The sequence below is a fragment of the Hipposideros armiger genome, unplaced genomic scaffold (genome assembly GCF_001890085.2).
Source record: "Hipposideros armiger isolate ML-2016 unplaced genomic scaffold, ASM189008v1 scaffold_81, whole genome shotgun sequence".
NCBI lineage: Eukaryota > Metazoa > Chordata > Mammalia > Chiroptera > Hipposideridae > Hipposideros > Hipposideros armiger.
In genome coordinates this window covers 385,374-411,256 of record NW_017731431.1, presented here as the reverse complement: position 1 = coordinate 411,256, position 25,883 = coordinate 385,374, and the positions used below count along the sequence as shown (strand labels likewise).

The 25,883-nt window shown below is 32.9% G+C and overlaps 1 protein-coding gene across 6 annotated transcripts in view; it reads left to right on the top strand.

Moving 5' to 3' along the window:
* The window catches only part of GRIK2 (glutamate ionotropic receptor kainate type subunit 2), a 638,721-nt gene that overhangs the window by 276,254 nt on the left and 336,584 nt on the right, over positions 1 to 25,883 (top strand). For all 6 annotated transcript variants that reach the window (XM_019643649.1, XM_019643650.1, XM_019643651.1 and 3 more), the window contains 3 exons: positions 3,977 to 4,158; positions 7,000 to 7,053; positions 10,277 to 10,450. In XM_019643649.1, the coding sequence (XP_019499194.1) occupies positions 3,977 to 4,158; positions 7,000 to 7,053; positions 10,277 to 10,450 (410 nt within the window). The remainder of the gene's footprint in view (positions 1 to 3,976; positions 4,159 to 6,999; positions 7,054 to 10,276; positions 10,451 to 25,883) is intronic.

The window sequence follows — 25,883 nt, the reverse complement described above, 5'->3', positions numbered from 1 at the left end:
CACATGTAAACCATCCCAATTATTTTGAGAGGCTTATTTTTTACTCAAAGAGGAAAATACATAGCCAGTATTGTAATTAAAAGACATTCTTGCTGTTTAAGCCCATATTCAATGGATGAAGCTTTATCCACATACGTTAAATTACAGGGATGCCATCAAATACGTAACTCATTATATAGTTGGGTAAACACCCGTTTTTTGGATGTTTTTAATGCATCTTCCATTTTGTCAACGCTCTCTTATGCTACCAAGGTGTTCTTCATACCAGAATGCAGACAGGTATTTTGACCTAAATGATAGAAAATGGGGAAGGCAAAGAATCTAGACAGGAACTATGGATAAAAGAGAAACTATATCACAGGGCCCATCAGTGAAGGCTTAGAAGCCAATACAAAGGTTTAAGCACCTGGTGCAGGAGATGTTGGAAAACCAGATTGTAAAAATCATGATTTTACTGTCAGTATTCAAGCAGCTCTCTAGATTTCTTCTCACTGATTGAAATGCTGAACCACTGTTATTCCAAAAACTGAATGTGAAAAGCATTACAGAAACAACTTTTGTATAAAAAAAAAGTGCCAGTCGAACTGTTATCTTATGCAGTTGAAGACTGACTACATACTATTTTTCCAATCATTATATTTATCGATGAAATAATGTCTTACACAGAGTAGACAAGCAGTAAATATATGTTGATTGAATGAAGAAGACAGCATTTCACTTAAATTCGCAAGTAGGAGATGGCAGTCCCTACTAGCAGCAGTTATTTTTTTAGCTCTTCAATATCATTCCCCAGGGAAGCTGGCAGACTGAAATCTGTTACATTAATGCCAGCAGGGATGTATATGTGTGAAGAGAATAAGTAAACATTTATTGTACCTGATGGCTCAATGGACTATCCACATGAGCTTTGAAGAAACTTGAAAATACTTGGCAGTATTTATACTTGGGGTGAACTTCACAAATACTATTTGTGGATTTATATCCTTCAGAAATTTTATATTTTTTGAGTCAGTTGAGCTTTTTCAACTTAAAACTGCGGGGCTAATCTGTAATTATATAATTTCCAAGAACAGATTTAGTAACCAGCACATAAAAAAAAAACAAACAAACAAACAAACAAACAAACACGCTGTAGTCTTCCCGTGTTAGCCAAAATATCTGCAATAATCACTGCCACTTACTGAGAGTCTGATATATGCCAGTTCTTTTTTTGGTGTTTTATATATTATATATAGATGCCTTTATCCTATTATAGACAGGAGAAAAGCAAAGCCAAGCTAAGAGAGATATAATGCCTTACACAAATTCACACAGATCATAGATTTTTGAACTGACATTTAAATCCAGCACCTAGGCTGTTTCCACTATGATAGGGTAAATCCCGCAAATTTACGTTTTACTTGCACAAAATCTTGTAAGGTAAGTAAGCCAAGAATAGCTTTCTTTTCTTTATTCAGCTAACATTGATTTTAGATCAGTCTTTTTTTATATAAATAATTTTGTTAGGATAATAGAAATTTAGAGCTAGGAAAAATTTGAGATAATCCAATTTACTAATTCTTAGATGTTATGATTTTAGTACCACTTTACATTCTTAATATTTTTGAGGATATCTAGAAGCATTTGTAATGTGTTATATTTATTGATATTTACCATATTACTGTAAAATCATAACATTTAAATATTAATTCATGTAATAATAGCAATAATAAACCTACAATCTAGTAACATAAAAATAGCATATTTTTAGTGAAAAATGCCTACATTTTCCAAAACAAAACAAAAAATAGAAGAGTAGCATTGTTCTACATTCCCCTAAGTCTCTAATATTTGGTTTAATGGGAGTTAGTTGGATTTTCATATCTGTTCTCTCATTCAATTTGCTGTGGCATTACACATGTTTTATAACCTCTAGAAAACCCCACTGCACACATGTAAGAGAATGAAAGCAAAAAAGCCAAATAGCCTCTTAGTATTATTATGAAAATAGTAGGACCTCAGGGACCCCCCTGAGAGGATGGAAGGATTTGTGTACCACACTTTGAGAACTGCTGATGTAGATAAGTCTCTCATTTATAGACATGGAAACTACATTGTCCTGTGGATCTGTTACTTTTTATGTATGTTTTGGATGATTTTATTAGCCCAATGTTAACTCTACTACAATTAGGTAGGTGTTATACATTCAGATATTTATTTTCGCATTTGTACAGCTCAATGTTTTTATATATATAACATAATCTGTACTCATTATATACATGTTAATTCCCTAGACAGAATTATAGTACTTAATGGGCACATTTAATATCAATTAAATATGTAGTATTTATTTTACTATAGTTAGTAAATATTTATATTCATAAAACAACATGAGCTAATAATATTATACTGTGTAATGTATGTAACCATTATTTGTAGTATTTTATTTATATTTATATTTTATTTGTAGTATTTTAAATGACAAAATTCTAAAATAATTTACAGTGAAGCAAATTTTATGGGAAATATTTTAAAAACAATATACTAGGTTCATTTGAATTTATATATTTTTAAATTGTATGTTTTATTTAAGAATGAAAATTAGTCATGTTAATTTTATTGTTAACTATTTTGCAATATATTAAAGTGTAAATAGCATAATATGTATAAGATAATCTACTATTTATTTAAAAATTCCTATGATTGAGTTTTAGTCTCTGGATCTTAAATGTTATTTTAATCAGATTAGATTTTTAGTTATAATGGGTGTATTTTTATTCCCATTTCCAGATTACAAAAGTAACATATGTCTCTATCTATCTATCTATCTATCTATCTATCTAATCTATCTATCTGTGTTCCAAGTTAGTTATTCACAAATATTTTCCTTTATTATTATTTGTCATACTAATATTTATGGAGATAGTTTGTCAGGGAAGATAGAAATAAAGATAAATAAATGTACAGATGAGATGGAAAAATAGATAAAAAGTAAGAGTAAGAAGAGAAGAAAAGGAGATTGCTTAATTTGGTCCAAGCTAGGATAGAATTGGATGATCCTTTTCTTTCTTATCATAATCTTTTATATATTGGGTCTTTTATATCAGTTCTTAAAGGAGTTTCATTATTTGAAGTTTGTATAAAGAATATAGTCAATGATTTGTTCCTGTCATTTTAAAATGCATTAACATTTCTATGATTTGTTGAAAATGTATGTATCTATTAGTTTGATTTATTTTTGAAACATATAACCAGGAACTACTTCCCTAGGAAAATGTTTGCATTAAATGTATGTAGTTATATTTATTTCTGAAGTTAATATTACACCTAGAAAACAATACAAAAAAGTTAGTTTTATTTCTTAAAGTAATTTAATTGTGGTTCAGGATTATTATTAGAGTCTATTTTATTAAGGAAAATTATTTCACTCTTGCATATACACCAAATTATTATACCATTATTTGTAAACTAAAACAAAAAAGAAATAAGCAGTTTTTAAAAATAAATTATTCCCACTATAAAACTGTTAATTAAGGACAAACTAGAACAATAATTACTGACTTACAACAAACTAAAAGACATTGTCACAGAGCAACTACTAATATAAAATACAAATCGAAATGAACTTCTATGTATATAGGTGAAACAGTATATGGAAGAATTATATTTCAAGCCATTAACAGTGACCCACTGGGGTATAGAGGAAAGCTATTTGACTCTGTATTCTCTTATATATTTAAATTATTTATATTAACTTATAGTCATTTTTGTCTTTCATAATTTGAAAAAATACCTTATGGAATTTGAGAAGTGATTATTTCAACAAAAATTGCTAGGATCTAGAGTTCTGAAAGGAGAATTTCAATAGACACACTATATATTGCACATATACATATGGTCAAGGAAAACAGGCATTGTATTAATAGTATGTTTTGTGATTCTATAACCCACTCCTTTTTTTCTCTAATATTATTTTTTTTTACCTTTTCCATTAAAGGTCTCATTCGTTTGCAAGAGCTCATCAAAGCTCCATCAAGATACAATCTTCGACTTAAAATCCGTCAGCTACCTGCTGATACAAAGGATGCAAAACCCTTACTAAAAGAAATGAAAAGAGGCAAGGAGTTCCATGTCATTTTTGACTGTAGCCATGAAATGGCAGCAGGCATTTTGAAACAGGTAATCTTTAAATTAGTTAAATTCTTAATTTCTTTATTAAATTTGCATTTAAAATATGGTCTTCGTTTTTCAAACCAAAATGTTATATTTACACAGTCAGTTTAAAAAAAGCCAGATAATTCTACTTGATATAATTTTCTGATAAAAAGTCTGACAATTGCTTTAATTAATTATCATAAAAGAAAATTAATGTAACTATTGATGACCTTCAAACAGATTTTGGTAGTTCTGAGGTTATTTTCTAGTGGCTACAATAATCTTTTGTTAATGTGAATATTGATCTATGAAATAGATAGCTATTTCTGTTTTGTACTGAAATGAGGGAAGAAACTAAGAGTGAACAACTGAGCAGGTTAACCATTAAACTCAACCAGTAGGGAGAAGAGAAATTCATAGCAGTAAAACCTCTCAATATTATTTCAGCACTATTCAGACCTGACAGCACACTGGAAAACAGCAATTACTGTTAGCACATATCTTACAGATGAGGGAACTGATGTTGGGGTTGAATAGCTAGTACAAGGCCATATACTTACTATGTAACAAAGCCTGGATTTGAACACATCTTTGGACTTTGTTTTTTTAAGCTCTTTATGTACACTGGCTGACACCACAGTGGTTTAGGATTATTCAACTGTCTTGAAAATCCTCATGTGAAGAATAAAATATTGCTGCTGGAGAGTGATGCCGATTCAGATGTCAAAATATATCCCATAAAATATAACTATTCACAGTAAATGCCTGTTATAACATGGTTATTATTAAACAGATGTTTGTCCAATCTTCCAATGTGACTGTTGGTTTCACTACAGTAAAATATTTAGTTAGATCTGAAAAATTGCTCTTGTGTTATATTTGAGTAATAAAGAATAAGAGAACTTTTTTGTCATGAATAAAATAATGCAATAAAGTAGGCACTGAAATCTAGAGTAAGGATGTGCTTTTCATTTAATACCAAAATAATTCTTGATCACATTTAGAATACACAAACTGGGAATGGAGATCTTTTCTTTATGCCTGGAGTGAGTAGCAATCTACTTTTGTCAGTGACAGAGCTTTGGTAAGCTTTCTCTAGGCCTCCAACACAATATAAATGATCAGTTGTCTTATCTGTAGAAGAACTAACTGACTTATTTTGCTATCAGAAAGGTGAACAGATCCATCACCTTTAATGGGATTTCTATTCTGCCTTCTATTTGATATAGTTACTATTTTATACTTGTTTCCCTGTGTGTGTGTCCTGACCTAGAGATATTAAAAAATATTCATTCCAAAATAAAGCTAGATCAGGATACAGATAGGAAAACAGAATTATCATAGTATTTAAAATATGTACAACAGAACAGTTACATAATTTGAACAATATGAGTAGATGAAAAATCAGAGCAAAGGTAAAATGAGAATATGGAAGTTAAGTCAGAGTAACATTATTGCACATAATGCACCCTTTTAGATTCTATAACACTAGCAGACCACATATATATGCATAGTATTATTTTTTAAGCTTGCCTTGTCTCAGAGATCATTTGTCCCACATTAGATTCTCAGTTATTCTAGAAGCCAATTTAAGAAGAAAGCTAGTCACTTCCTTCTTATATATGTAGACGTACATTTAATAGTACTCTATTTTATGATTTATGAAATATTTCTGAGATTCCATAACAGTGGCTAATGATGGAACTTTAATGAAATGGTATAGGAGTTGGAGAGCAGGCATATTTGGGCTTTTAGCTAGCCTGGCTTAGTCCAAGAACTAATATGAGACGTATCCAGAAAAAGGAATGGATTTATCAGGTTAGCCTGATTTGTTTGTTTGTTTAATTTCCTTATATAAACTAACTGAGCTTTTACTAAATACTCAGCAACAGTGAATTTCAAGTTTTCCTGCCCAAAAGCTTTTAAAGTAAGTGGACCTTGGGGCTGGCTAGATTTTCTCTGAGGCAAATTGAGGAAACTAATTGGCATACAAGCCTTAATAGCAAAGATTCCACCTCCACCTAGAATGAATTGTTGTAGTTAGTAATTTGTGTGAAAGTATTAGATTCCCCCTGAGAATGCTTGTTTTCTACTATGAGCTCTTCGTTCAGTGGATCATTTCCCAGTTATCATCACCAACTGCTGTTCATTGAGAAGCAGCTATATCAAAAGCATTCTCTGTTTTCAGAGGGGGAAATTGACACTTTTTATAGCTAGAAGTTCTAATCAAAAAGTCTTTGTTTTAAGATTGATAGTCTAAAATTGACAAGGACTGTAGAAATGTCAAATAAAACAGTGATTTGCAATTGGTCTATTTATAAAAGTAAAAAAATTTTCTCATCTGTACTTTTCAAAGAACAGTGGCGATTTACATTTGCTTCTTTAATGCTAAGGAAACGTCTCAAAAATGCTAAAAAAATTCTTATTGGCATTGTACTTTACAGCAGTTTTTCCCTAATTGAGTAATACCTTTCATCAAAATAAAATGGTATTCCTCTTTAGAGTATTTGTGGTGGACACATCACAAATATAACAAATGAAGAAGTGCTAATTTCAGGTTTCTGTCAAATGGAATGTCTCCTCCTTTTATTATGGAAAGCCATAAGCTTTACAATTGCAAACATTCAACTAATAGCTTTTCTATCAAGAGAATTGGTTTTAAAATTCCTTCAGTAGCCACTAATCTTCTTTAACTGGAGAAAAGATTTAGTTTGACCCAATTTTAATGTAACCTGAATATTATAGGTTGATTCTTTATGACATCCTAGTATTTTGTTCTTACTTGTCATATTGACATAATGTACTTTATATGATATATACATTCAATATTAATATTTTAATATTGATTTATTTTTTACTTCTTAGGCACTAGCTATGGGAATGATGACAGAATACTATCATTATATCTTTACCACTCTGGTAAGTAATTTATAAAACATAAAGATAATACACTAAATTTTATTATGACTTTCAAGATGGAAAATGGGTTATTGAGTGAGAAGAAATAATACAATGACTGGCACTTTTGTAGTTATACTATATATTATTTTGATAAAACCCAGGAGGAATTATCATCACAGAGAACTAATAATTCTTGGTGGGGAGCTGACTATTTTGAAATAATATCATTTCAGATATAAATTCAAAATATTATATTATTTTTATATTGCTTTAGAGGACTTTCAGAACATAATGGATTTTAAAATTAGTTTGCTGAGAAATCAATGTTTTAGAAAAGCACAAATTCTTATGTTGGTAGCTCTATTCACTTTACAAAAATCAGGTTGATTGAAGCTACTCTTTTAGTATATTAAATTTACTATCCTGTTTTGCATATGTTTAGTTGGATTTTTAAAAAGCCAATATAATTTAATTTATAGTTAGCAAATTGAGTGTTACTTTTATCTTTTGTCTTTACATACCCACCACACAGTTTTTTCTTAATATGCATGGAAATCTGACTTAACCCTTTTACCAAACCTAGTTACTCTTAGCTCTATTTATCAATCCATATCCTGATTACTTTATTAAAAAATAAAATTTCAACTGAGTAAATGTGAAGATCTAATTGGCATTACTGAACAATTTATTAATTGGTCAACATTCTCTCTAGCAAGTAGAGAGGAGCTCCTAAGAGCTGTACAAAACGGGAGGCTTCTAAAGGCAAAGAGGGGATGGAAAATGGAAGTTGTAAAAGGAAAAAAACAACACAAAAGAAAGGATTATTTCAGGCAAAGTCAACTCCCATTGGGGGACAAAAGGATATATTTAGGTGATTATCTCACTGGTGTTGACCAGGAAATTACAGTTAAGATTGCATTTCTGGGGAAGGTTGAACTGCAGTTAGATTAAGTATCAAGCCTTGGCTTGGTGATGTGGGCTTTGCATAAGTGACTCCATTTTTTGGGCCTGTTGTGTTTTTTTTTTTTTAACATCTTCCTCTGTGAAGCATCTCAATGCCTCTGTCACTAATTTTTTCTTGCCCTTCTCCAGAATATGAGAATATACCCAAGTTTGGGGCTACATCCTATTTTCTTTTTTTCTCTTTGAGTATTTTCTTCAGAAATGGTATGTATTTAGGGTTTCAGTTATTACATTTGTACAAATAAGATCTAAATGTCTATTTGTAATGTTCCTGAGTTGTTGCATGTTGCTACATTGCAGGACAGTTCTAATTGTTGTGGCATTAAGAAACTGTCAGATTATTTAAACCTCAATGTATTTTGCTCTAAATTGACTTTTCTTCTGACTTCTTTCAAGACTTCTATTGTCTGTGACTCCTATATCAACAACAAAATTCTACTGATTTTTTCCTCCATAATGTTCCTAGCGTTCATCTTCTCTATCCCCACAATAACCAGTCTAACCAGTGCTCTCTCTATCCCTGTGAGCTCAAAAGTCTTCCAATTGATCTTGCTTTTTAGGGGCGGTGAAGCCATCAGATCACATTACTAAAATTGAGTTAATCACAGTAGCTTCCAGTATTAAAACTCTCTTCCAATAAACATTCTTCCAGCAGTAAGTTGTATTTTACTGGTAAATACTAACGTTAACTGCTGTACCATCTCTATATCCCTTCCCACCAGGAGACTTTTTGTAGCCTGTAAGAAACTAAGTGATAGGCTGGTGGAGAGGGAATGGAAGCCTTCATTCATCAGCAGATTATATTTTAATGCTGCTGGAGGTTAGTTCTATCATAATCATAATATTTTAGAGAAATCAATAGTATCTCTCAATAAGGAAAAAAAACCCCACAAACTAGGATGTATGGAACTTATTAGCCTATAATTAAAGGCCTTTTTAGTTTGATTCTAACCTAACTTGTCTATCATTAGTTTTTTTGGTTTTTAAAATTTCTTTGTTTATTCTTTTGCTACTATTCTCCTTCAGGAATTCTCTTTTATAGCCAAACTGATCTACATCAGTCTCCTGAATAGGCTTTATGTTTTCTAGTTTTTGTCTCTACTGACACTTAGAATGGCTTCTCTCTTCCTTTTGCCTATCAAAAGTCTGGCCATTATTTGATAGCAGTTCAGATTCCATTTGCTTTACGCAGTTGTTTCTGACTATAAAAATTGAAAGTCACCTGTCTTGCTTCTGATTCCTTGCTGATGTCTACTCTTTTACTCCTTAACATATATCATAATACATTATTTATTTACCCCTTGAATGAATGAAAATATATGTATATATATACGTCTCCTTGGATAGATTGCAAACATTGAAAAACGAAAACCTAAAGATCCCTTATATTTTGCACAGCACAGAGCATAGCTCAGGCCAATGTCAGCTGCTCTCCACAGAACGGGATTCCTGTTATGGAGCCTGTGTAGCTGTATGAGTCCAAAGCAAGCTGTGCAGAGGACGAATGACATTCATCTTGCCCTGGCTCTCATATTGTCTCCAAGATCAATTCGAAAGAGGGCAAAGCCCCACCGACTGCATGTTCTCATAGTGACACCCAAACCCCCTGACAACTTTGGCCTGCTGTCTCCTGGGAAAACCAACGGGCAAAGCCAGAGCCTTCGCTGTATATAGACTGGAAAGGGCAGCTGAAATCTAGCGAGTTCCTCATGGTGAAGTTGCTGGATAGGGTGTAAGACAGAGAGACTGCAGGGTTCTGCAACCAAAATGCTCATTTTTGTTAACTTTTGTTCCTCAGCTTTGATAAAAATTTCTTTAGTTAGAAGCTATATTTTATGGCCTGTTTCTCAAGTAAATTAATTAATTAAATAAATAAATAATAAAACAAAATATAAAAATGGAAATAAGGACACAGAGCATAGAAAAAACACCTTTGGTCAGTTAAAAGTAAGATGTTAATGCATAACATTTAAAGGCAAGCTATCCTTAATGTGGAGAAGAAAGCTTTGTGCAAATCTTAAATGTAGGTTATAGAAAAGCTTATTGTTCTTTTGGTGGAATTAGAATATGATGTATACATACATGTTTATGTAGAATACATGTATTTTCATTGGCAAAGCATGAGGATAGTATATTTGAATTTGGTGACTTGTGATGTTTAACATCACTTGAGCTACAATGGTGTTAACTACCCTAAGGGAAGCAAGAATAAGTGACTGTTTCAATTATGCATGTATATACTCTGTGGATAATAACACACAAAAAATTTGTGTTTCAGGACCTCTTTGCTCTTGATGTAGAGCCCTATCGATACAGTGGCGTTAACATGACAGGGTTCAGAATATTAAATACTGAAAATACACAAGTCTCTTCCATCATTGAAAAGTGGTCAATGGAACGGTTGCAGGCACCGCCGAAACCCGATTCAGGTTTGCTGGATGGATTTATGACGGTATGAATACCCACTTAAAGATAAGTTTCTGTGTTTCTGAGTAATGTTTCATAAGTAATTAAGTCCTCTGGATACAAACTTTGGTTTAATTGTTTGACTTTAAAGGCATGACATCAGAACTATTATTACAAATGATTATTTTAACAGTTTTGCAAATCAGGTTTTTTTATTGGAAATGTACACTTTCATCCAAGATTCTCAAAAGGCATTACAGCTATCATTAGAAATATTGCAATGTAGGGATTTCTCTAAAATTAAGCAGTGTCATATACAGGATATACCAGAGGCTGAGAATAAGGCATTACCTGATCGTTATCCCTCTGATTTTAACTGCCAATATATGATTACTCTTTAACATGTTGGTTTCTGGTATCTGATGTCATATGGATGACTTACCTCAAACAAAAATCTCCCTTGAGTTTACTCACTCTTTAAAACTCAAGACTAACCAATAATCACACCTGTCATTTTCAAGCTCTAGTTTAAACCTAGAAACTGGGATTAATGCAGAAAATGTAAAAGAAGGGTATATTTTTATATAACTCTAGTTGTTTATACCAGTGCTGCCAATGAAATTCTAATGTAAAACACATATATAATTAAAAAAATTCTAATAGCTATGTTAAAAAACATACACACATACACAAAAAAAGCAACAGGTAAAAACATTAATGTTACTAATTTATTTTATTTAACCTATTATATAAATATACTATTAAATAGATAATCCATATGAAATTTATAACTGAAATATTTACATTTTTTTCTACTAAGTCTTTGAAAGTTGGTGTTATTTGACACAGCATATATTAATTCAGACTAGTCACATTTCAAGTGCTCAATACCCCAATGTAGAATGGGATAGGGTTATACTATACTATTTAAACAAATTATAAATGCCTGATGTATTCTTATTAAATCTATTTTCTATAGACCAAATTATTGCTACAGTTTAGGAAACAGCTTAACCCTTGGACAATATTTATATTTTCTAGGTCATTACCACCTGCTTTTAATAAGAGTCAGTCTAAATGGAAACTTTATAAGCATAAACATCCTCCTCTATCCTGATGTGTGAAAAGCTTTTTCTATTATGGTTGTAATTTTTCCATTAACTTCTTCAGTGGGTCTTCAGAGTATGTTTTTAATGTTTAGCAAAAAAGAAAAATTAAAAATGTTTCCCTTAAAAGAGGATTTAGTAATATAAATTGAGTGTCTTCATAGGGACTATGAGAAAATCATGGTTACTCAAGCAATCAACCTCCTCATGGACAAAAAGACATTTTTTTGTTTGTTTGTTTTGGTTTGTTTGTTTTGATTTGATTTGGTTTGGTTTTTTTAGTGAGAAAAATAGCCTACTAGAATTTGAAAATCTTATATCCACAGTAATTTTAAAAAAAATAATATGAGGAGAATTTTACTGTTTTGCATTAAAAAAAGGGTTGACTTGATCTAGTATTTTGGAATAACCTAAGGTATATTTGAGAAACTTTTTTTGGGAGGAAAATACCTAAATAACAAAAATAAAGATATTTTTCTTTAAAGTACATCCAGGTTACAACTAATATACAACCTAGAGAGAAATTACACATATTATATTTTATTTCCAGTTTGAAAATAATGAATCAAACTTTTGAAATTTAAGAAAATATTATTTTTTAAACATTAAAATGTATATTGTCTCTTAAATTGTTATTTTAATTATGTATATATTTTTTTCCATATATGCATTCTAGCTTTCTTTACCATTCTTTAATTTGAGGGTGTATATTTTATCATTTGTTATTCAAAATCATTATTGAATGGTTTTAGAAAAAGTAAACCAATAGGCATCATGACAGTCTTAACACTTTTATATTCTAAGACTTTCTTTCACTGATAATGTCCAAAGGTTGGTGTGCCCTTTGATATATCAGAATCACAAAAAATATCCAACTTTACTTGGGTACTCTTTGTATTTCTGTATGATTCCCTGAATGTGTCTACATGTCATCCCCTGAAACAAAGTACTCTCTAACTTATGGAGGCTGTTGGAAGGTAGATAAATACAAAGGAAGGTATATTAGTTTCTTACCCAGGGAGTTAAGAGCTCTTGGAGAAAACCTCAGAAGATGGAACAAAAGGACCCTGTGTTCGGAGGAACACAGGTTTGAGTTCTTTCTTTCTATTCCTGAATCCATGCCTCCTCATTTCTGCCTTTCTTCTGAACTGGCAAGTCATTTAGTGTGAGTGGAGAAGTGATAGAATAAAAACACACTGATGAGAAAATTGACCTATTATTGAAAATTCTAGGCATTATGTATAGACCATGGATTTTGAAATCTTTAGAAGAATTTTCACTGTCAACACTCTTCTCTTTGGTAGAGTCATAAAATGCTCTTCAAGTGGCATGTTAAATAAGAAAACAATTCAAGTTTTCACATATAAGAGATAATTGCCCCTTCATTTATATATGTCTTTTTGAGTGACTGCAACTATAAAGATTTAATCAGGAAACTTACACGAGAACATTTTTTAAATGAGTAGGCTCATGATAAATTTACTTATATGAGCATTTTTCAATAATATTTCTTACCTAAAAATGTGTACCAGCTATTTATTTTATTCTGTTTATAAATAGAGCATAGAACAAAATATTTTGGAAATAAAAATTTCTTCCAAAATGGATTCAGATTGATTATTTTTTTTACAATTTCCCATAAAAAATATTTTCATTAGATAGCTTTCTATAATGATATGAAAGATTATATGGGAAATATTTTCACTATATAACATTAATTTTAAAATAGTGCATCATTGATATAATAATAAAACCAATATGAAATCTGTATAAAAATGTTGGCATATTTATGCTTTGGGTGAGCATTCCTTTTCTTTTCAATTTCAGATTATATTGTAAGCATTTATCTAGTCATTAAATATTAAAAAAATAAAAATAAATAAATATTTAGGAAAAGAAATTAATAGGCTATTTCCACCATGAATGGCATCAGGAAATTAAAAGGATTCTACTTAGGAAAGAAAAGAATTATAGCCTGGCATTGTGGGTAGGCAACATTCCCTTCAGTTAATTCATGAGATCTCAGTGTTTATGTATCTCTTGTTCTTTTCTTTCCTTGTGGTCACATAAAGAAATGGTCCTATCAGTGAGTCGCTAGTGTTTTCAAGGCCTATTATTATCAGTATCATAGTCATCTGTCATTATATGAGATTATAGTGCTTACACTTTCACATTCTTTCTTCGTGTTTGGGCTATTAAAGGAAATAATGCATTGGAATCATAAGTATTTTTCTGGTTGAGTTAGTACCTTCATTGCCCCCTCAGTTATGTATGTATCGGCTATATTACTATTGAATATAAAGCCATTTCTCCTGTAGTTGTAGTTTATTCTACTATAGTCTGGGATCATCATAATAAAGATAATGTTAGTCTCTTAGTAAATATAAACTCCACACCGTACACCCAAGCCTAATCTAGTCAAGGAGGAAAGATGAAAGGAAGCCCAACTCTCTTCTTTCCTACGTAAGGTTTCTTTTTTTTTCCCTCATGATATCACCTTTCTCACACTTTTCCCCATACCCACACACTACCATCCAGTTAGTGCTCTAAACCTCTCCCCAGACATCAGCCCTTATTATAAAACCTTTCTCTACCTTCTGTTCGCCATTAAATATTCTCATATTTCCATGCTCCTGGTTTGAAGATACTGTGCTTTACTGCATGATCAGATCACGTTTCTCCCCGTCTTCTGGACATCTTCCTTCCCCAGGAAGAGTTACTATGGGAGGGCATTCACTTTTTTGAATCCATCAGAACTTGACAATAGTTATATTTAATATTGATGTATTCAGTTTATAGCAATCTTAATTTAAGAGAACAAAATCAAGTACAAACACCGCAAGGTACATTTTAAATAGTGTAGCTAATCCTAGAAATCCTTCCCAGTGCTCCAATTATGCCTATGCATATTAATGCTAATGCACCTGTAATCTATCCAGTAGCTTAAAAACACCATTTGTTCTTATTTTGATATAGAATACCATACATATTTCTTGATAATGTACATTAGCAACACAAATCAATAATGACTATGTTGGTTGACTATATCATTTGGATTACTATAGGGAGATTACTGTTTTGGAAATTTAAACTCTGGTTACCAACTGCTCTCTTCAGTTCATTTTTCCTCTCTTCACATTCAACAACCATCAAAAACTATCAAATCTACTGTATCGATATCTTTCTTAACTACATTCTTCTTTTCACCCCCAGAGCTATGTATGCTATGTAAGGACCCAGTGCTCCATCTCCTGACTGTCGCAGTAGTCTCCTCACTCATTTTACCAGAAGATTGCTCATGACTCTGTCATTTACTAGATTAAAGTTAAGCTCATTAGCCAAGGCTGCAAGATTCTCCATGATCCGGCTCTTGCCACTTGTCCAGCCTCATCTTTGCCTACTCCCTGCTCCACCAAGCCACCCACCTCACCTTTGATGTGTCAGCAGTGCTGATCCACCTCCTCATTTCAGCACAGGGCATCCCCACTGTCTGAACCACCTACCCCTATTAGAATGCTTGACATATTCCTACTCATGCTCTAGTTTTCAGGTCATCTGTTATCTTTGCTATGAATTTGCTGTGAGTCCTCCAGACATCCTACCGGCGTGCTTCTTCATTAATGCATTTTATATTTAACTTCATGTGGAAATGTAACTCTGCTACTTTTGTGGGTTTTTTTCACATCCCTTTCCCGATAGACTGTCAACTCTTTCGAGGCAGTAACTAGGTTTCATCATCCTTGAAACCCCTGTACCTAGTTCAGTGCCCAGTGCAGAGTAGGTGCTCGTGATGAAAGAAGGAATGCCTATTTGAATAAATGTGTGTGTTAATTTATTTTAATCATATTACATCTGTATTCTAATCACTAGGCCTTCTCATTTCCCCAGATATATTCTGGAGAGCAGTTTTTTATTTGCCTACTTGAACTTTATTATCAAGATACCTAATCATTTAGAAAAATGCAATTAGGCTAGCCTCAATTATTTGTTAGAAAAATACTTTAAATAGCAAAAGCTTAGGAACACTTTTGATGAAATCGTGAAATGTTAGTGAGTTAGAAGAGTAGTCCCTTTTCTCTTTTACAAAAAAAGGGAGACTATTTATGAGAGCTGAATCATTATGTTTAAGTACCTATGTCTTCCTAAGAATTATTCCTTTTTAATAATAGACCATGGCTCAGAAATTGTATAATTTCTTTCAATGTATATTAAGATAGCAATATCTTATATACATAATTTACAGCAGGGATTTTAGTTCATGTACTAAGGGGCATAGTGATCACTCTGTTACCTTACAAAGATTCACCTTTTGAAAAGTCAATGACAATAGAACCATAGAGAAGTAAAGTGTGGCCAGGGAGGCTTTCATTGACTGCTAGAACTACAAGACCGCCTTTGCTACTGTCTGCTTATCTTAATTAACTCGTGCTCTTTTCTTTGATTCCATTGAAATGAGAATAAATATAAAACTTTGTCAAGTGGTGGAGCAAACTAACTCGCCTTTTTTAATTGATAAAGACATTTTGAAAAAGTTGGTTTTATGTCACATTCCACTAAAATGCCAAAAGTATAAAGAGTAGCAAAACAATGAATTAATTACCCTTTCTTTGATCACTTTTAATATTGTGTATGTTGTATGTAACACTCAGGATTTGATACCAGGCACTCAGGATTGGGTGACGAAGACAATAACCTGTACTTCCTCACAGAATTTAGGGAATTGACAAAATTAGAAGACACTGAATGTCTGACTGATCACAGCTCACTTCTTTGTTAGTACAAACATCACGTTCAAACTTTGATTATTGATTTTTTTCCTAATTTGGTACTTATTTGATTGATCTAGTTTCTTAATTCTTCCTTTAAGTTCTTATTAAAATTCCTTGTTTTCCATGCTGTTTTGTGATAGCAAGAGACAGGCATATATTTACCAGGTTTTTACATGATTTCTTAGTATTTTGCTGAAAAAATGTCTAACATTTAACAAAATTTATTAACAGCTAGTTTTATTCTTGTCTTTACAACTAAAGAAATATTTTGGGATCTGTATTATCACTATGGAAAAATACTTGTCTAAGATATTTCAGAGTATGTAATAAAGTCACAAATACTGCATTCATTACATTTGTATATGATTGATTTAATGAACAGTAAAAGGACATGGAGAGTATGTGGCATGAGTAACAGAACGGCACAGTATTTCTTCACTTTATATACCTATTACTTTTCTATGATGTGCTAAGCTGCAAGCTAAATCTGATGTAAATAATTGAGATGACATAAGGATCTGTATGATTTTATTAGCATAGAACATTCCATCTAATTGCCTTTGCTCATTGGCAGATTAAATAATCAACATTTATCTAAAGCTGATAAAAAGATGGAATTTCTTTTAAATAATTGTTTTTTACATGAAAAATGGCAGTTGCAATGAAGCATTTACTTTATAGTCATATTATTTTTTAGATCAATTTTTAAACTTCTCACTTGGAAAAGGTAAGGTTGAATGAAGTGACTTTTTTGTCCCTTCTACCTTGAAGAGCAAAATTTATCTTCAAAGCATTGATCTAAGATTGTAAAGGATAAATCTTGTAAAGGATAAATGCATTTCTGCTCATAATTTTCCTCAGCTCCTTTTAGAGTCTTATTTTATATTTGACAACTATATAGTTACATATGAATAGAACTAATCACAGATGGTGTGAGGAAGTCTAGCTAGATAGAAATTTGTGTTATTGAGAAAGGAGGGCCCCTCAAGGGACAGTCAATGACAAGGACACCAAGAGAAGGTGATTGGCCAGTGTTCTGACAAGAGGGCAAAGTGTATCATTGCAGTCTTGGATTTGAGATTTAAGATTCCACATGTACTGGGCGTTAAGTTAGAATTGGTAAAAGTAAGCAATGAACGTATCTTAAAAAACCAAAATGCCAAGCACGCTGCAGAGCTAACAAGCCATCAAACCTGGGAAAACAAGTACAGGTCACAGTATAAAGGGAATGCAGGTGGTTAAGAAAATAAGCAGTGGATTCTTTTTCTGGAGAAGGTGCTGAGGTAAGAATGGAGCTAATGGCAAGTTTGACCCATGTTCAATGTTCTGGATGAGAGAAATGGATTGGGAAACAATGGGAGATAAAGCTGGGATACAATTTTTACATGTCAATTAATAGATAATTATAAATGTGTAACACTTAACATGTAGGGATTCAGAATAGTTACAGTTAGCATGAAGTGCTTGTTGAAATTTATTAAAAACAAAGTAAGAGGTGGCGTTGAGGCCTATAAATAACAAGAAATACTATTACTCAGATCCGTACTCATCATGAGCCACAGAAAAGTTCCGGCTAAGGAAGGTTAACAATTGCTATAAACTATAGCACTTTCTCTTCATTGGATCTATTTCTAAAATAGAAAAAGAGTGGATCTATTTCTAAAGTGTAGAAAATATGGTTTCTGGCTATTTGTAGTCAGAATAAAATACACAGAGCTAAGTTACTTTTCTATATTCGGGAATAAGGGATGGACTAAAAGGGAGTAGACTGGTGATAATTACCATTGAGATGATATGGTTTTCTGTGTTATTCTATTTTATTCATAATTTTAGAAATTATGAATTTTATTTTCTATTTTCATAGTTTTAGAATGTATTTCCAAAAAAAGGTTGAAATTCAATACCAGGTATAAGCTATCTGGTATAAAATCCTCACTATAGTCTTTAAATAAAATAAATTTTAATAAAGTAAATTTTATGTAAGTAATTACATTTTTATATAATTTCATGTAGAAACAAAGACTATAAACATATAATTTTATTATTTATATTTACATAGATTCATATTACTTTTAGATGCTTTTATGAATAGTAAACTATATATTCTTATTTATTTACTAGAAAGACAGTATTAGGTTCACTACTGATATAATAGTTAGCATTTATAATATATGACCTCAAGATACTAAATATCTACAAAGTTTTGATAGACTTTTGTCATTAAATATTAACTATTATTTATAAAATAAATGCAGCTTACACTGTATTTAACTATAGATGTTATTAATTTTGGACTCAATGTCTGCCAAATTTTAACAGATTTTTCCTCATTACTGTGATTTATAACAAACAAATTGCAGCCTTTTTTATCATACTCAGTTTTAGAAGAATTTTATTTAAAGATTGAGACAGCTGAAAAATATTAAAATAAATCAAGAACTTGACATATAAGAAACTTTATGTCTAACAAACAACAATCATACCTATTTTTTCATGTAAATATATACCACAGTAGATGATTCCCTCTTTTTGTTTTCAAATTTTCTACCTACATATTTCACCAATAAAGAAATTCTCTTGTCTATTTGATCCAAAGAATGACCTGAATCTTATTAGAAATAGGAACATATACATATATAAAGTATGACTGTTAAGGACCCTAGGATGTATAGTAACCCTGGGAAGTTTGATCCAAATAATGACTATATGTTAACTCTGAGTCTAGCATCCATTGCATGTAACCATTTGTGTTTGACAATCACTACTCTAAAATAACCTAATTGTGAAATGCACTTAATGCTTACTGGATCCTAATGTTATTGTTGCCTCATGACAACATCATGTGGCAGATATAATCCTCATTTTATAGATGCAGATACATAGAATAGATAGATTTTATATAAAGGAAGATCACTGGACTGGAGTCAGAAGCAAATATAAAGGAATCTTTAAGCATCCAGAGATAAAAAGTTGGGCATAACAAATTAGACCCCAGTAAAATGTTACATTTATTGCTTCTTCTTCAACTTTAATATATCGGGGTTCATACCAATTTTGGGTGAGTTGAGGGTCTACTAAATCCTTATTAATAAATTCATATCAATAAATTAAAAGAATATTTCAGACAAAATGAAGTGAAGAGTTTTAGGGTGAATTTGCCTAAGGGATATTAAGAATTCTCTTGCTTTATTATGCAGAGATGAAATACTATGTTGATCTTTCATTTGCCTCTCTAAAAGAAGTCATAAATATTTTATTCATTAATCTTCAGAATACCCTGTGCCCAAATTGAACCAGAGAGAAAAATGAAGTTATTAAACAGATATAGATATTGAAATGGTACTGAATCAATTCTTCATGAAAAATATCTGTATATTGTTACTCATTAATTCTCCAAATATTTATTGAACACCTACTATATTGCAATATGTAGTATTAGACTATGTGGATAAAAAAATGCATATATATGTAGTAGGATGTCTACACCTGAAGAATTACCAATTTATTAAACAAAGTAAAACACAGCCCTAAAAAAAAATGCTGACATGTAGTTAGGAATTTATGTAGAAAATAATAGGTTTAGATGGCAGTTTACCTACTTTTTGTTCCAGATATAATTGCACCTCACATAGTCACACCTTGAGAATGTTATATGCCCAAGTTAACAGGGGGAGCAGTTCCCTTTCTTTGTAGTCCCCTCATTGGACATGGTAAAAAATCCACCATCCTATGATAAGTCTGAGAACTCAGCGACTTTATCAGCTTGATCAGGTTGGTTGATGGGACCACAGGCCCCATTGTAGGATACTCCACTAAGATGTACCCTCTTGACACTAGAGAATTCCATATCTGCTACCAGGTCTGAAGCACTCCAGAAAATCGTGCCACAGTCCTGGAGCTGCTGCCAGAGTTGGGGTTTTGCTATTTCTATGGAAAATGTGGCAGTGAAATGGTCATCTATGAATATGCTTCCTTTCCTCTGGTGTTAGAGGCCATTTTTGCAATTGTCTCTCCATGTCTTGTCACTCACCACTCACAGTAATAGGGCTCAAAATTTTCCCAGCTTATCCTAGATTCACACCCTTCCATCTTTCAGCTCTCAGTTACCTAGCTCTTTAGTTGACACAATGAACATGCACCTGAGAGCCTGTTCTTAGGCCACCATGGTGAGTCAGGAGCCCCATGTCAGTTACAGGTCATTGGCAGAGCCAGCCTTTCCCCAAGTGCTCTCAGGCCTTGCCTGGACTGTGTCCTCTCTCAGCTGGGGATTGTCTTCTTTCACCTGACTCTACTGGGCAGCCTTAGTCTCTCAGAGGTATTCAGGATTGGATTCTTAATTATTTTCCTCCTAGGAGTTTCCTAGGAGAAAAATAAATTTTGCAAATTTATTCACTTTCTCCCCAGCAACTTTCAAGCTCCTGGTACTAAGGAATGAAGAAAAAAAGAGAGGTCTCTGTAAAACAAAATGCACAGTTGTTATGGCCACCACAGAAATGGTACAGAGTTGGCTTTTCTCCACAGAAAGAAAGACAATAAAATTTTTTAAAAATGAAAACAAAAAAAATAAAGGAAAGAAGGGGAAAGAGGAGAGATGGGTGGTGGGGGAGGTCATTTTGATGGATCTATTGAGAACAAGAAAAGCTACACCAAAAATATGTGACGTTTCTTTCAACATACAGATAAATTAATAATAATCTTTATTTTCTTGTTATTATTTCAGCATCACCAGGTACTGGCCACACCTGCTACAGTGTTATAAGAATTTGACAATTTAGTATGATTGGGAAAGAAATTTTGGAGGAGGTAGTACTTGAACTTGATCTTGAATGTGAATTTGAACATAACATAGCATTTTGATAAGACTAGATGAGAGCAGGAAGGGCGAGTTGGAAGAAGAGAATGGAAAGCCATTAAATGTTAAATGTTTAAGAATAGGAGATGCAATAAAAGCAACACTTGCCATTTATTGTATTTCCGCTCTGCACATGTTAATATTATGCCATATGTAGTATTTATATGAAGATATGCTAGCCTTACAGTATCTCTAATTCTCACGAAAGCATGCAAGATGAGCATTATTTCTCACTTTGCAGATGATGGAACTGGCTCAAATTTGTTTAGTATGTTGTCCAAGGACATTTAACTAAGAAGGTGGAGGCTGAGCTGTAAGTCCAGGCTTTTCTAACTCAGTGACTTGTTCTCTTCCTGCCCTGCCCTGCTCCCAGGAAGGCTTTCTGATGGCTCCGTGCAGATGACTCACTCCAGCCCGAAGGCAGGAAGCTGTAATTCAGGCCTGCAGTAGTAATGACTGAAAGTGGAGCCTAGAGGGCTCAAAGCAGTGATTGAAATGGAAGGCACTTTTTAGGTAGAAAGGAAAGTAAGAAGACAAGGGAGACCTTTAAGCCTTCCTTCCAGTTTAAGCGACTGCACAGAGACTAGTACTTTTAACAAAAATGGGGTTGTCTGGAGGAGGAAGTGATTTGGAAATGGAATACCATTGATTACAGACATACAGCATTTGAGATAATGGTGATACCCAAAGAAAGAGGGTCTGGCAAAAAGTGGGAAGTCAGAATGTTGTTTCACATTTCAGTAAGGAGTATGCTCTCAATTTCTTTTTTCAGAAAGAGGGTGAAACATCCCAGAATCTATTGCCATATGTTTGCAACCCTTCGTGGAAAAAGATCTGGCCCATCTGTTTGGCCACCTAGACTAAGCAACCCTAAAAAGTGAGAGAATTTAGGTTGTATTTAAATTTAAGTCATAAAGAATTCCTGCATCTTTCAGTCCTTCGTTTCTCAGCAACCATGCCAGAACAGCCTGAGGCTCTACACCAAATGTGTCTTGGGTCTTGGGACTGTGCCTTGGGAAAAGACATTTTAATTTGTATTCTGGTCCTAGCTTTCAAGGAAAATATTACTCCTGCTAAGTGTTGCCTTTAAAAATCAACTTCTCAGACTCTATTCTCAGCTTTTAAATATTTATTCCTCTCTCCACATTATTTTATCAAAGGGAAATAGCAAATGAATAAGTGATAAATTAAAGACTGTGAAGTACCTTTAAAATATGAACTTCTTTAGCCCCTAAGGCAGGCACACATACATTTAACTGACAAAAATCATGCATATTTTTCTAGATTTGAGAGTCTGCTAGACTAAATTTTAAGTAAGTTGTGAGTGAATTTGAGACAATCAAAATCACAAGGTAAACACATATGTTACTCAGAATCTAAAGAGCAAAATAAAAGAACAGGCAAAATAGCAACAGACTCATAGACACAGAGAACAAACGAATGGTTGCCATAGGGGAGGGGGGGGTGTATTTATTTCTATTAATATTTATTTGTTCTTGCACATAGCTTAAAATAGGATTATATAGTATACACCATTTGCGTGATGTTTTCTTAAAGCTGAACTAATATTTATTTAAAATTTCTATGTGCCAGACACTATTCTTGGCATAGGATTATACTGGTAAACAAGATAATGATGGAATTTTCCATTCATTTGGTAAATAGAAGAGATAAATGAAAGAAAATAAGTTAGGGTAAGAGGTCAGAGAGTGTTAGGGGTTGGAAAGGCTCTTTAACTAGAATATTGGGAGGGGGTGATGTGTGAGAAATGATGACAAACAGGTAACCATGCAAAGATTTTATCAGAAGAGCATGCCAGGCAGAAGGAACAGGTGCAGACTCCTTCAGATGGAAACAAGTAAGTAGTGTCTGAGGAAAAGAAAGGTGACCCATCAGTGTTCCAGATTATTTCGAGTAAGAGGGAAAACTATAGAAGATCAGGGAAGTGGTCTTTGAAGGACATGTACGTGTGAATTTTGATCTAATTGCAGTGGAAGCCCTGGAGGACTTTAATGAGGGGAGGGATATAATCTGATTCGGGCATTGAGATGATGCCTGTGGCTTCTGCGTGACATTAGAATGTAGAAAGCAAGAGTAAAAGTGGAGAGAAGGGTTAGCTATTTCAGTAATGCTGATGAAAGATGCTGGTGATTTGGACTCAGGTTTTATCAGTGGGGCTGGGAACAGGGACAGAATTTGAGATATAGTTTGGGGTGATGTCCACAGGATTTATTAATGAGTAAATATGGGTAGAATCAAAGAGGATACAGTAGTTACTGTCAGAGCCTTACCCATATCCCTCTAACTTTATGGTTCACCATGCCCAGAAAACTTGTGGTTGTCAGTACCTGCTTCTTAATATCTAAGGTACTTTTTCCAGAAGGCTGCTCGTCTCATGCTTCTAGCAGGCTGGAAGTACTGGGCAATTAACACCTCTCACCCATGGCTCAAAGTCCATTACCAGTGGGAATGGATGTATAAATATCCCAGCTCCCTCGGTCTTACAATGAGGTAATTCTGAGATGTGCACTTTATATAATTTCTCAAAATTCCCTGTAAGATCAAGCTCCATTTGCACAGCATAATAACTGCCTTAATAACCACATAGTAGCTGCTTTTCCTTCCCATATCACTTCCCTTCCTTGCTGGTGTTCTCTGAAACTCCCAAATATGAGTAAGCTGCTGGTACTGAACACTTGTCTCAGGGTCTGCTTCCGTGGGAACCCACACAGAGGTAGAACACATCTAGGTTTTTTAAAGTCCAAGGAAATGGATGGAAATAGGCCATATACTCAAAATATGCAAGAATAGTTAAGAAGCTGATTTGGGGGTGAAAAAAGTCAATGTACTCTTGTTATACATTACATTTAATGTATAACATTAAATTATGTCTAATTGCCTATTAGATATTTAAGTGGAGATACTTTGTTTTACTACTGTGTTCTTTGTGCCTTAACAGTGTAAGACACATTATAGGCACTCTATCACTATTTGCTGTAAGAAGGAAATAATTAGGGGCCAGCTGAGTGGCTCAGTTGGTTAAGAGCTTGCTCAAGAGTGTGAGCTCTGAGCAACAGTGGTTCGATTCCCAGCCCAAGCTGAGCAGCTGCTGAGCTGCCAACAGGTGGCAGGATGGCTCAGCTTAAACATAAAAAAAAAAGAAGGAAATAATTATTTGGGCAATGAATAATTTTGAGATGACATATGTTTTATGAGGTTGAAACTCAGGTAAAATGTCAGGATTAGAGTGCAGATTTGTGAGTCTATGGGATATAGATAATATTTAAAGCCAAGGGACTTGATAAGATCATCTAGAGACCCAGGGTGGACAGAGGAGAGAAGGGTGCTAAGGACTGACCTGAAAAGTAAAAAAGATTAGGAGGAGAAAGCAAAAGTGATTGAAGAAAGAGGTGTAATAAAGTAGAAGGAAAACAAAAAAGAATCTGATTTTATGGAAGCGTAGAGAAGAAAGTGTTCGAAAAATGGCAGAACGGTCAATTGTGTCAAACATGCTACTAGCATGTTTCAAGTATGATGAGGTAAGAGAATTAAATTCAATGAAGTGCACATATACTCACCTTTACAAATAGGTATTGGACTTATTTGGTTACTGATAATTACAAAATTCTCTTTTAATGTCCATCTCTCTTTATAATAGAGCAGTGTTACTTTAGAGGGAATAGAACAAATCTTTATGGACAGTGTATATATTTCAAGTGGTGACAAATTAAAGGAAACAAAATTTGGTAAAATGTGTTCAATTATATGTAAAATAAAAGTAGTGAGTGTTAATATAAGAATTCACTGTTTTTACATGCTGCCAGGGTAAGGCAGCAATCATTTATAATTGCTAACAAATTGTCATTTGTTATAATGACAGAAGTCAAATGTGGTAAAAATATTTTGCATACCAATTAATTTCTCCACCTACTTTGATGCTATTTAAATATTAAATATTGAATATACAGTTCTTTGAACTGCATTGTTTCTGTTTCTTTAATGAGCTATCTAAAATAAATTATTTAGAGAAGTACAATAATAAAAACGTAAATCAAATGTTAGGAAATATATAAGGAGATAATCAGAATTCTAATCTTCTAGCTAGTATTGTGTTCAATATTTTGTCTTCATCAAAATGTACCCACAGGAACACAGCTGGACAGAATATCTTTCTGTGATCTTTAGTAGCTCTGTATTGCCCCATAAATGACTCAGTTACGAACCAGTGAATGTGCTTCAGGCTTCAATTTTTGTTTTTGGTTCAAAGATGTACACCATGAGGATACCACCCAGAGAGAGATTTATCATGTTTTGTTTCAGATCTCTTGCAGTAAAAGCTGAATTGTCTTCTCTTTGTTCTACCAAATATCTTCTATGCGTATGATAGTTTAAGAAAATTAATATATTTTAATATATTAGAGAATATTAAAATACATGATAAAATTAGAGTAGGTGTCCCCACCCTCTAAAAATTATAATACCACTTCAAGATATGTGTGTTGGCATTTTTAGTATCCAGAAATTTTATTTTATCATAGTGTATGTTTTCAAACATGTACCTATACTATGCAGAACATTGTTTATAAAGACATTTATAAATAAAAACATACAATTCAAAAAAATATTCTATCTGTTTTGATCCTCTGTGAAGCAAATGACAAAATGAGATCAGATGTACAACAGATTTATTGGCAGATATGCCTGTGAAGGATAAAGAGGGAGGATGTTAGAATATGTTGAACGTCTTCAGCC